Genomic DNA, 12,779 nt, shown 5'->3' with positions numbered 1-12,779 from the left:
TTATTTTTTTGGGCTGCACTGAGGCAACATGCAACTTCCTCAACTGGGATCAAACCTGTGCCCTCTGCAGTGGAAGCATGGAGTCTTAACCACTGGACCGCCAGAGAAGTCCAAATTGTACTTATTCTTGATTGCCCTTTATGTCTCTGTATCCACATTCAACGGAACTGCAACTCTTGTCAGCTATACCTCCAAAATATAACCCCAATTCATCCCCTTCTCCCTATCTCCACAATTCCGTGCTGTTCAGTCGCTAAGTCGCGTCAGACTCTGTGACCCTGTGGACTGCATTATGCACCAAATTACTACCTTGGTCTAAAACACCATCATCTCTCATCTTGATCATTTTTAGTCTCCCAACCTCCCTGTTTCAGCTCTTTCCTCATCAAGCCTTTACAAAGTAGCCAAAGGTTTTTAGAAAGATAAATCAGATCATGTCACTCCCGCTTAAAATCTCTGAAGGCTTCCCTTTGTCATGTCAATCAACTTCAAGCTCCCTATCTTTGCTTAAATGTCCTGTGTAAAGCGGCCCCACACCACCTCTCTGACTCCGTCATACAACTCTCACTCCATGCTCCAGCCATAACAGTCTTCATTCTCTACTTCTAACACTCAGCTCGCTCTTACCTTTAATAAGGCTGTTCTCTCTGCTTGGAATGCTTTTTGCCTTGATGTTCTTATGGCCAGCTCCTTCTTGTACCTCAGATCTTGGTTAACTGTCACCTTCTCAGAGGTCTACATACCCTGACCGCCCAAGCTAAAGTAGTCTACTACATGGTATGTCATCCTATTTCAATTTTCTTAACTGTCTCTACCATTCTCTGAAAATCTTTGTTTCTTAATAACTATTGTTTTTCTCCAACTTTATTGTGAAAGTAGAGACCGTGCTTGCCTAGTGTGCAGTAAGAGTCCCGCAGCAAACACACCAGTTCTCTGACAGCACTGCAGAGACCTCCCCCTGTGCAGGCTTTCCCTGGACTCACCAAAGACATGGGGCACTTCTCCAGCTCCTCCTCATTCTTGATCTGAACATCTGCAATGGAGACGTACTTGTGCTGGGAACACAAGATGTCAACAAGGGGCTGAGGGCCTTGATCACATGTGTACCAGCCTCTTGCTTAACCTCCCCAATGACGAGGAATTGCCCTATTTATGGATCTGTCACCTCAAATAAACCATGCACTCTTTGAAGGCAGGAGTCTTCCTGACCTTTGCATCATGAACATCAGCAAAGTTCTTTAATACAGTATTTTTATTTATTTCATATTTCCACATTGGATGGGCAGCAAATACCTTAGCATCTACCTTCAACCAAAGTGCAAGGGGAAGAAAAGAACAAGCCCAGGCCTAGGACCACTGCTCTGAGAGCTCTGCTGCAGATGCCTGTATGTGTGTGCATGTGCGAACGGAGTGATAATGACGAGGTAAGGCTGGGCTCAACATCTGTGCAGGGAATAGACTACTCTTACTTGTCCTCACATACACTCTGGATAGAGCAGACTGCTACTTGATCCTGGGCCTGTGGAAGCTACTGAGCCTCTAAGGAGGGAGAAGTGAGAGGAAAGGAAGTGATAAGTGGGAAGAGGGAGAGTAGGGTGGGAGGAGGGAAAAGCAAAGAGAGAAGAAAAGATAACTTTTTCATTCATCTAAATGTAGGACACTGAATAGGTAGGGAGAGACATGATTTTTTATCTGCTTGGCCAAAACCCTTGCAGAGGAAATACAGAATAACAGGTTCAGAACATGTCTAGTGGAAGAGCCCCACCCAGGACCCAGGACCCTACTGGGGGCCATCCAATTTGTACTGATGGGTCCCTATCTCTGAAGACTGACAGCCCAACCTGCTCACCTGCTTGAGGGTCTTCACACTCTCGTGAATGGGCCTGGGTAATCCAACCAAAGTATCTGTGTCCCTGTGAACACAAGATACATAAAGGTCAGAAGTACAGAGAACTACCTATACTCCTGGAGTCACACAGACCAGGCCACTTTCACCTTCTGGTCGCCTGGATCTTTCTCTGCAAGTTATCAGGTCCCTCATTATTGCTTCAGGACACAAAAAGAATAATGGTACAGAGAAGAGTCCCTGTAACTTAGGATTTCTGTATAGTCTAGTGGGGACTCACTTTGTCTGGAGTAGGTTCCTATTTAAAAGGGCATGTTGCCCAACAACACTTTTGACAGCAAAACAGCAGTAAGAATGGTTTCTGAAGCTTTGCAGTGACCAGTGAGGATTCATGAAGGTAGGGAGATGGGGAAAGACTGGATCTGTTCCCACCATGTGGCTTCTTCACAGAATTGTCTAGGAAAGAGCCTGTAGGGACCATCTCATAAAACTCTGATGAGGAAATTGATTCCCATAGGGAAATGACTTGATCAATATCCTATACCTGGCTGAGAACATAAAAGTTCTAGAAAACTGGAAGGACAAAACTTCATGGCAAGAATCCAAAGCAGTCAATGGGATCTGCCCAAGGCTCTGGGTTGTATCACAACTAGGCAACATCTCTCATTTCAAGCCACCCACTCCTCTGGCCCCTAAGAACCCCTCTATATAGCCAGTTCTGACCATCCAGTCACTTACTGCCCCAGAGTGAATCCGATGAACTTGTTCCTACTCATCTCCAAGAAGTGCTCAATGTCCTTCTGTCTGAGAGGATGGTGGACAGACAAATCCCAGAGAAGGGAAGAATAGCAAACCTTGAGAGAGAGAACCTTACTGGGCTCCCACCCCTCCAGATGGAAAACTAGAACAGCAAGGGAAGCCAATAAAGGGAACTCCCCACCCAGGAGTTCTAACTCACAGCCCAGCTTACTGAGCCTTGAATACACAGACCACTCCACCCTCAACCTCCAGTGACTGGAACCCCGAAACCCGGGGTCCCTGGTGTTATCAAGCCTACCTGACCTTCGGGGCCCAGGGTAGGCCCTTGGGAAAGGCCACCCGCTCAGCAGAGAGGGGTGCCTGTGAGGATGGAGGGGGTACTAGAGGGTCCTGCTCTAGCAGGTCTAACTCTCCATCCAAAGTGCGTTCTCCATCGCTGGCAGATTCCTCTTCCTCCTCTGTGGCTGGTTCCTCAGTCTTAAAGAGATCTCGTTCATTGTAGATGTCCAAGCTGTCCTGCTTAGTAAGGAGTTGCTGGGGGGCGAGGAGGGTGGGTAGAAGGAGAGAGGGAAGGTGTCCAGAAATCTCAGTCTGGGCATCCTTGTTTGAGACTACCCACTACCCCCAGGCTGCTGACTTCACAGAACATGGAGTAAGAACCCACCCTTAGTGAGAACTTTCTCTTCCCATCTCAACCCTACTGTACCCACCAGGCCCAATTCCAGGACAGGAAGCTCTCTCAAGCAACCACACCAACGGCTGGGAGAGCACAGATAATCCCAAAGTCACACTTAGCTTTCAGAAAGCACTGATGCTTTTTTTTTTTGCCTGCACTTTCCTTCCTAATTATGCTCCCCTTAGGTGAACATTCAATTAATTTGCCTTCTGTGAGCATACACCAACTGGCTGACTGAGGAAGAGGAGAACGGGAGCTTGCTGCTAGGCAGAGGGAATTGAGTTTGGAATTTTAAATCTTGTCACAGAAAGACAAAAAAGACTGGACAGAAATAGGCCAAAAAGTTAACAGTGACTGCTTCTGGTTGTCAAGATTGGGGAAGACTTTTTTTTCTCCCTTTTCACATTTTTATACTTGTTCTAAATTTTCTATAATGAGTAAGCAATACTTTGTAAAACAAAAAATAAAGGTTAAAAAAATATCACGCTGCAGATAATGTCGACTGGATTACTGAGTGTGACTGTCTGGACCAGTCACCTGTAGCTGGTGAAGTCAGGTAGATCAGGCGGGCGAGCTCTTGGGAGCATGGTCAGGTCTCAGTGCAAGTTGTACCTGTGACCTTTCTAGGGACGCAGACTATCTAGACCCCTAGCCAGTCATCTTTAAATGTAAGCCTCTGGTTTCAAGGCCAGAGGGGAGCATGGCTGGCTCAGAGTAAAACTTCTTACTGAGAAGAAAATGATAAAGTGCCTCTACCAGGTACCTATGGCCAGGATTATACCCCAACTGTTGTTTGGCATGCTAGGGAGCTCCAGGCACTGAGGTCTAGGTCAATGATCCTTAGTAAGACATGGTTCTATGAAGTGATATCACAGTGTGACATCTTGACAGCCAGGACTCCATCAGGACTTGGGGACAGAAGCCAAAGTATAGTCTCCAAGATTTCAGGTTGGTCACAGGGCTGCTCAGGGGTAAGACAGCAGAGTCATTGCTGCTCTTTCCTAACATATCCAGAGCTGCTTAGAATCTCGACTTTTGGCCAGCCAGTGCCACAACACCACTCTCTGCTTTAGTCCATACCCTTCGAGAACCACGGCGGCCTCGCAGTTTGGAGGGTGGAGGTGCCAGCTGAGACTCCCCCAGGTCGAGGGTGTAGGAAGGCGGGGAGGCAGCCCGCATGCTCTTCACCACCTGGATACTGTCCTCCGCCAGTGGAGGCAGGCCCAGTTCCGCCCGCTTCTGTACTTTGAGAGCCTGTAGATGCTCAAATCCACCGAGGGTAAACTGAGGTTTGAACAGGAAAGGGGCAGAGAAGAGAGGAAAGAAGTCAGAGAGCAAGGTCAGGGAAGTGTAGACGGAGAGAAGAGTCACAGTCTCTAGTCCCCAAGAACCCTCCTTAATTACGAAGTAATACAACAGGAGAAAGCAAAAAGAATGTGGAGACTGGGCCCAGTCTCAGAGGTGGCTACTATCCCTTAGAGCTCAGGGGTCAGGACAAAGTATTATTTACTGACCCAGGGCTGGAAACATCCCCAGGAATTAGGAAAGGGACTACTGAAGGCCTCCACCGGGGGATAAAAACAGGAAAATATACCCCATTTTAGGAGTACATCTAGATACTATACACCCCTAGAATCTCTCAAGGCCTGCCCTGGAGGGTAGGTTGTTCAGCCAGTTCTGTGGGGTGGGAGCCAAAGAGGAAGAATCGGGTTGAATAATTAGTAACAAAACTGCGACCAAACACTTCCAAGGACTTCGTTTTATGAAAGCAAATCCTCTATCTGGACGGAGAGCAGGCACTAAACCCTACACTTTACAGCTAGAGAAACTGAGACACAGAGCATTGCCCAAGGTTCCTCAGCATCAACAGAGGTCAGATCTCCCACCTCTCAGCCAGTGTTCTTTCCACGAAACATTAGCTCTATCAGGGAGAGGTGCAATAACACCCCACCTCGAAAAGTGGCATCTCCCATCAGTCCAACAGAAATAGGTAACCTGCCCCGAAACAGAACCTCTGATTTCTCCAGGACAGCCCTATTGCCCCTCCACTGGCTAACAGCTGCCCTGTTATTCTGCCTAGCTCCAGCCTCCTGGAATCAGACTAGAAAAAACTGCGGTGGCAGAAGGCACTGCCTATCTGATGAGATGGGAGAGGGAAAGAATCAGCCACTCACCATGACTACTTTCCAGAGCAGAAGCAGGACCTTCTTTATGGGGAAGTGGGGAGCCAGGCCGCTGCAGAACTTGGTGACCATAGAGAAAAGCAGAAGGGCAAAAGGCTCCTGATTATGCGTGGAGAAGCCTGGGGGTTGCGGAGAGAGGCAAGTGAGAAAGTGAAGATGAAGCCGCTGAAACCCAGTTCCTGTAACTCTGCTTCTGGACACACGGAGGAAGGCACTCACCTCCTCGCAAAGAATCTGAGAACTTGGTTTTTAGAAGGAGGCTTAGAGGGCCTCTTTGGGGAACACGCCCCTCCCGCCCCCCCCACCAAGGGCAGGATAAGAGAGGTCGTGGAGGTAGAATGCTTGGGGGTGAATGTCAAACTAGAAGTTAACAGTAATAAAGATGCTTTCTGGCTGAGGAACTCAAACATTTTGTAGATTACAACTCACCTTCCCGCATCAACAAATGTATTTTTAAAAATCTCAAAGGTCTTCATATCTCATCCCTGACTGAGGGCAACACCAACTTATATTTTCAAGATAAGTCACCTCATTTTTTCATGTGGGATTTGTGATGGAAGGGGAGATGGATGACTTCCCACTTATAGAAATAAAGAAAACCAAAATACAGAGAAGATATATGAGTGGGCCTAGCTCACAGACAGAGGGGCATTCAAGCCAGGCCATCATGCCTGCCACAAAGAATCTCTGTCCTAAAAGAAGGGATGTTAATTCTTAAAAAGAAGAAGACGACAAAAGAAAACTTGTTTGTCCCTCTTGAGCAGATGCTATGCTTCCCGTCCGCCCTAGGCTCCTTGCGTGCCACTTCTTACTCAATTCGGTGCGGAAGGTCTCCCGGGCTGTCCTCCACCCACAGGAGTCTGTCTCTCGCTCCAGGCGGATATTTTCCACCATTAGGTACAGGACACTCAGCAGCACCCTGAGGTTACAGAAGGGTCACAAGAGGTTCCCATGGCAGTTTCCAGTCTGTGGTCTGAGACCTCAGGCATGGTCTCTGTGGGGGCCCAATCCAGCGGAATTAGGAACTTCTAGCGGTCTGGGAGCATCTGAAATCTGAGCAAAGGTTACCCATCGCTAATGATCCCCTGTTCCAATCCCGTGGGCAGCCCTACTCACCGGAGCTCTGTGCTGTCAGCAATGGAGATGGCTGGCTTCCGAAGAGCACTGCTACAGGCCTGGCTGTTGCTGCCACAGGGACGAGGGAGAAAACAGGAACCCATTAGGCCTCTTTACTCCCTGTACTCCACTCTTACCATATGCACAAATATGAGTACCTGCCACTCCCTGTCCATGTAGCTAAAGAAATTGGTTTAAGGTAGAGGAGCCCATAGAATTCTTCCTGCTACCTCAGCAAATCCTTATCTACAGTGAAGACAAGAAAGGGTAGGGTCTATGATATTCACGTGTCTTAAAATCCCCATTATGTCTAGCCCTGTGCTAGACACAAAACAATGCTTGGTGACTAATAAACAGAATTAACCCCATCTAAAACACCTGAGTGACAGGGTGAGACAATATGAAGTCTTAGTTGCTCAGTCGTGTCCGACTCTTTGCAACCCAGTGGACTGTAGCCCACCAGACTCCTCTGTCCATGAGATTTCCCAGGCAAGAATACTGGAGTGGGCTGCCATTTCCTTCTCCAGGGGATCTTCCTGACCCAGGGATCTAATCTGGGTCTCCTGCATTGTAGGTGGATTTCTTTTTTACTGTCTGAGCCACCAGGCAATCAACATGTGGGGGTCACTAGAGTGGGAGCAGTAGATAAGGCCACCTTTGAAGCTATAACCATGGGGGAAAGAACTGGGTACAGCCATGGGAACTGGTCCGGTCCCTCTGTGTCATGTTCTCAGGGAGAACGGTTTTCTTCATTCCAGAGGGAGGCTGAGCTGAGAAGGTGTCTGAATAAAAATGCAACACAGGATAGGCCCCTGAAGCCCAGTACTGAAGCTGTACATGGGGCAGAAGCTGCTGATGAGCCCAACCTCAGGGAGGAGGACAGACTACCAGCGAGCATGGCTGCTGGAGGGGAACTGTCAGTGGGCTCTGGACTGAAGTGTGAAAAAAGAAGGCTCTACAGTGAGGGAACCAGCTTAGGACATGAGGCAACCTTCAAGGAAGGGGGTGGCCAGCCCTCCCCGAAGGCTTCTCACTCGATTTCCATGTGGAGTAGCTCCAGGAAGGCCGAGAAGGTCCCCATCTGATACAGCAGGAAGCAGTTGTACCTGGACCAGTGGAGCACATCGACCTCTGAGTCACATTCCCCAAAAGTGCCTAAAGGACCAGACAGGGCCACAGAGGTTGAGGGGCAGGGGGTTATCCCGGTTCTTTCCACTTTGCCCCATGATCTTAAGACTATCTTCTAACTCTCTACCCAACAATTAGATGGACAAAGGTAGGGCAGGAGCCGCCCAGAACTTCCCAGAATGAGGCAGGGGAAAGGAGAAGCAGTCTGCAGGGTGAGGTCTAATGTGCTCATAGGTGGGCTGTCTTAAGTGAGTTCCCTGAGAAGGAAGTGCAGAGACAAGGATTCAAGTGCAAGTAGTTTATTGAGAGTTGATCCCAGGAGCCATCAGTAGAGAAGTGGGGAAGTGACATAGGGAAGAGAAGGCAGCCAAGAACTCAATCCCAAGTGGGGAGAAGCTCTGGAGAACAGTATAAAACAAACAACTTGGAATCGTCCCACCCAAGGGGCTGAGGCGGTCAGGCTGTTCGCCCACTAACTCCTGGCACGTGCTGAGGAATGCACTGGATAAGGGGAGCACATGAGCCTCCCAGTTCTTCTGTGGGCTGCATAGAAAGCCCTCAGGCAAAAAGATGAAGGGACTGGCAGCTGGAACTTGGCCAAGGCACCAGACCCAAGAGATAGGGCTGGGCACTGCCTTGTTTGCTACAGTTTTTCCTTCGTCAGATACCTTTCTTTCCTCTCCATTTATGATTTTTTTTTTAGGTTTTTTTTTTTTAAAGCTTTTAATTAGTTGGTTTTGCCAACAATCCTGTTATTTACTATCTCAGGGCTTTCTTTTACTACTTCAGCTAAGCTATCTCATTTCTCTTTCCAACACCTGGCTCACAGGTATCTTTTGGGAAGCTTTCATCAGTTAATCTCACCAAGCTCTGATCATCTCAGTGACAAATCACTCACAGCATCCTCTCCTGCTGCTGTGTTGGCTTGGACCATGTAAACACCAGTGAGAAACAATGTGTAAATTGGTGGCATCCCCCCTTGCATCTCCTGTCAGAGCCAGGCCACACCTGGAGAAAGCAAGCTCAGATGGTGGTGGTACACTGTCAGCTCTGGCCACAAGGACCCTCTCTATAAACAATTACAGCCCAGGTTAAGGAAAAAAAGAACCCTGTAAGAAATCCTGGCACGCCTGGAAAGATTAAGGTTGATTCCAAGGGATCCAGAGCAGGATCTACCACTATCTCCTTTTCGTGTAAGTACAAGGCTACAGTCCTAGCACACGACACGATTGTCCTCGTGAGGCAGGGACCTGGCTTTCCCAGTATGACTTGAGTCATCCCAGTCCTGATAACACCATCTCTCTCCCCAGTCTCCACCCCTCTCAGGTTGGCAAGGGTGGCTGCTCACCTTGGGCCAGGTAGAGAACGGCTCGGGCCACCTTCAGCCTCCGTTCCCTACTGACCACCTCCAGCCGGTCTAGGAGTCCCATCACGTAGGCCTTCTGGGCATCTTCCTCCAACTCCAGCCACTCCTCACCCTGCACTGGGGACAGAAGGCCATACAGGAGCAGTGTCAGCTGTTGCCTCCCCTTCTTGGAAAGGCTTCTGGGAATGTATGCACCTCTGATGCCAGTCCCCACCAACAAATTCTTCTCTTCAAAAGCTTTACTGAGCTGACAAAGAATAAGGAATGGGAAAAGTAAGAAACCAGATGTTCTTGCCTGAACCCACTCTATAGCCTTGTCTTCCTCCACACCCCCTCTATCTTTCTGTCTTTCCTCAAGGACTTCCCTCTGTCTCCCTATATACCCAATTCCTATACATCGTTACAAGTTCAGTACAAAATCACCTCTTTTCCACTAATGCTCCAGCCAGAAGCTTTGCCCATGATACTTTTTACTTCTCTAATGACACTACTCATTTTCCTCTTGGCCTCAGCTAGTTTTATGACGTACACGTTTCCCCTCTGCTATCTAACTATAATTTCTTCGAAGATACTGTTAATTTACCTCTACCCCTGCTTCCTGCATCTCTGGCACGAAATGGATACTCACCACACATGTGCCAAGCTGAACACTGAATTGACACTGACCAAGTAAGGAAATGGAGGTCTGAGTGGGTCACAGTGTGGGCACATGAAATTATTACTCCTGATGGTATCAGGAGTGAGGCAGAGTGGAGACGGGTTGAATGCTAAGGTCAAAGACCAGGCTGGGCACAGGGTTACTAGGCAACAGGACAGCAGTCCACCCCCACCTCCTCACTCCTTTGACATCAGAGAAAAGGCCCCAGCTCAGGCTTCTCTTGCTTCCACTCTGTGACTTCTCTACTTGATATAGAAAACTCTGTGACCCATATGCAAGAGGAACAGAGAAATTATATCGCTGTGGAGAGGATAAAGAAGGATCAAACTTTATTTTAGGCTTTTCCTATATCAGCCTGGGATATTATGGACAGAAAAAGCAGATCTCAATGAATAAGGATCTGGGATCACCTTGGGTCTTGAAATCCTCTTCAAAACACCTCCTGTTAGTGGTAAATTCCGGGTTTTCGGTGTAGCTGTACAATTCTGTGGCAGGAAAGACAGGACAGAATCACAAACATTTAGCAGATCTTTACAGAAGGGGCCTGGGATGGAGACAGTGGCATGAAAAAGCTAAAGCTTCCAACACGTTCTTGTGTCCAATTCAATCCAGAGCTAGCTTCCTCCTTTTCGGAGGTTAAAAATAGCCACTTGTGTCCCTGGGTGATTAAAGCATCAAACCTGTCCTCCTCCTGCCAGCTGGCTGCTACGGCAGAGAAGGCAGCCTTCGACATTTGCTGAGGGCCAGGAGGAGAGCTGGGACAGAGAAGGCTTAATGTCATCACTCCTGTTTCTTAGGGCTGCATCCCTTTCTGGTTGTCAAGCTAGACTGGAACTATCTTGTCTCTAAGGAAAGTGGACAATACAACTCCTGAAATTTAGATGCCAGATCCTTGTGCTATTCAAGGAGCCAGGGTGAGGGCTGGAAAGGATGTAAATATTAGAGGGCTCTTTGGGGTTGCAGCCAGTTCATTCTCTCCCTGTGGAGTTTCCTCGAAAGGTATAGAAGTTTACATTCCCGCCCACGGCCACCTGGGCAGAAACAGCATCAAACCATGTATAAGCAGCTTTGATTGTCAAAGGGCCGCCTGTGCCCAGGAAAATCTAGTTAAAATCTTTGCTGACAACAGCCTCTCAGTACAAAATGCAGAGAGCTTTTGAGAAAAAAAAAAACACCCTTTCCTACCTATACATGTTCACATCAGAATATTTCATCAGTACTCTTGTCTTACAGAGAATGAAGAAGTGGTCATTAAGTCAAGAGATGCTTCCTCAAAACTCTCTTCCCCAAGATCCTGGCTGGAAATTTAACTAGGTCACAGATAATTCACAAAGCAAGAGACATTCCTTTATGTTCCAGCCGGCTGTCTTACTGGTCAAGAAATACCTTGTCTGGGAGCCAGGGCTTTTGCATTCTGAGTTCCAGTCCCAGAGTGACCAGAAGCAAATCTCGGCTCTGATTGTGAAATTCTTCAGTCATTAGTGAGTAGTGTAGATTTATATTTTTTAAGAGTAGGGCACAAACCCACTCAAAAAAGGGAGAAAAGCTCTTAGGTACTGACCTTTGCTTTTGTCTTATTTTTAAATTTTAGATCATGAACTTTAATACACTACAGGTAAATATAGAATACATAAAAGACACTGTGTTTATCTTTTCAGATTAAACAAGTGTTAAAACTTGTCATATCTGTTTCAGGCATCTAAAGTCCCTTCTTCCTCCCTGGTCTTATTTCCCTCTCTAGAGATAACTGCTATGATGAAACTGGTGTGTATGCTTCACATGCCTATTTTTATACTTTTAGTATATGTGTACATGCCTGTCAACAACACATGACATTGTTCTGTTCTTAAAGCTTTTATCCAAGCAGGATCATATTGTATGAATTATTTTTACTTTGGAGTGTTTTTATTTTTCCTTAGGAGCATTTTTTGATAAGTTTTTAAATATTTTACATGAAAAGCAGTGTGATGAGCAGATCCATTCATTTAACTGACACAGTTCTCAATCAAGTGTGCAAGTAGACTTCTAGATACATCTTAAGACTTGTGTGTCTAAGCAGTTTTCCCTCCCTTGTTTCTAGTTGTTTATTCTCATAACAATGCTTTTTTTTTTAAAATTAGAGGATAATTACAATATTGTGATGGTTTTTGCCATATATCAACATGAATCAGCATTAGGTATTTAAGCAGCTTTTTGGATGCATGTATAAATTATTTTGTCACTGTTTCTTCTACCTCTCAACATATTTCTAATATTTATTGACACTGAAGCATACTAATACAGATCAATTATTTTAATGACTATACTGTAGCTAATATATTGATATACTAGTTTATCCATTCCCCTAAGTTGTTTTCAATTGTTCCTAATGATGACAATAAACATCTTTCTAAGTGTTTTCTTGGGCCCAAGAGTTTCTTTAAAGTGTACCCGAGTTGTTGGGTCATATATGTGTGAATTCAACTTTGCTAGATATGACCAAAACTGCTTTCCAATTTTATACTCTGTTCCTGCATGCCAAACAATGTATCAAATGTATAAAAAGTACTCACTTTTCTGCACCCTCACCATCCCCAGACTTTAAAATTTTGCATCTGATGATTTTTTTTTGGCTGTGCCAAGTCTTAGCTGTGGCATATGGGATCTAGTTCCCTGACCAGGGAGCAAACTTGGGTCCCCTGCATTGGGAACTCGGAGTCTTAGTCACTGGACCACCAGAGAAGTCCATGATGATTGTTGAATAATACCTCATCATTTTGCTTTTCCCTATTTCCTAACATAATTATATATCTTTTCATATATTTATTGACCATATGGTTTTCTATTCTGTGAATTCCTATTCATATTCTTTGACCATTTTTCTATTGTCTCTATTGGATTTCTCTCCCTCTCTGTGTATTCATATTCTGGATTCTAATCCCTTGTTGGTTATTAAATTTAGCTCTCTATTTCTGTCACTCATCACAAAATTTGTTCCCTATTCTTATTCACGAGAACTTTTTGAAAGTGTCACTTTTCTCTGAAAAAGCATGTCTTAAAGTGTGATT

At 46.2% G+C, this 12,779-nt stretch overlaps 1 protein-coding gene across 1 annotated transcript in view; it reads right to left on the bottom strand.

Moving 5' to 3' along the window:
- The window catches only part of STRIP2 (striatin interacting protein 2), a 46,753-nt gene that overhangs the window by 27,989 nt on the left and 5,985 nt on the right, over positions 1 to 12,779 (bottom strand). The window contains exons 3-13 of the mRNA XM_043872874.1: positions 10,143 to 10,217; positions 9,057 to 9,191; positions 7,615 to 7,735; positions 6,581 to 6,649; positions 6,277 to 6,383; positions 5,456 to 5,583; positions 4,362 to 4,565; positions 2,904 to 3,139; positions 2,585 to 2,650; positions 1,850 to 1,913; positions 984 to 1,055 (exon numbers count right to left, since the gene is read on the bottom strand). Of these exons, the coding sequence (XP_043728809.1) occupies positions 984 to 1,055; positions 1,850 to 1,913; positions 2,585 to 2,650; positions 2,904 to 3,139; positions 4,362 to 4,565; positions 5,456 to 5,583; positions 6,277 to 6,383; positions 6,581 to 6,649; positions 7,615 to 7,735; positions 9,057 to 9,191; positions 10,143 to 10,217 (1,277 nt within the window). The remainder of the gene's footprint in view (positions 1 to 983; positions 1,056 to 1,849; positions 1,914 to 2,584; positions 2,651 to 2,903; positions 3,140 to 4,361; positions 4,566 to 5,455; positions 5,584 to 6,276; positions 6,384 to 6,580; positions 6,650 to 7,614; positions 7,736 to 9,056; positions 9,192 to 10,142; positions 10,218 to 12,779) is intronic.

Source organism: Cervus elaphus, chromosome 18, assembly GCF_910594005.1.
Source record: "Cervus elaphus chromosome 18, mCerEla1.1, whole genome shotgun sequence".
Classification (NCBI taxonomy): domain Eukaryota; kingdom Metazoa; phylum Chordata; class Mammalia; order Artiodactyla; family Cervidae; genus Cervus; species Cervus elaphus.
This window is presented reverse-complemented; position numbering and strand designations above follow the sequence as displayed.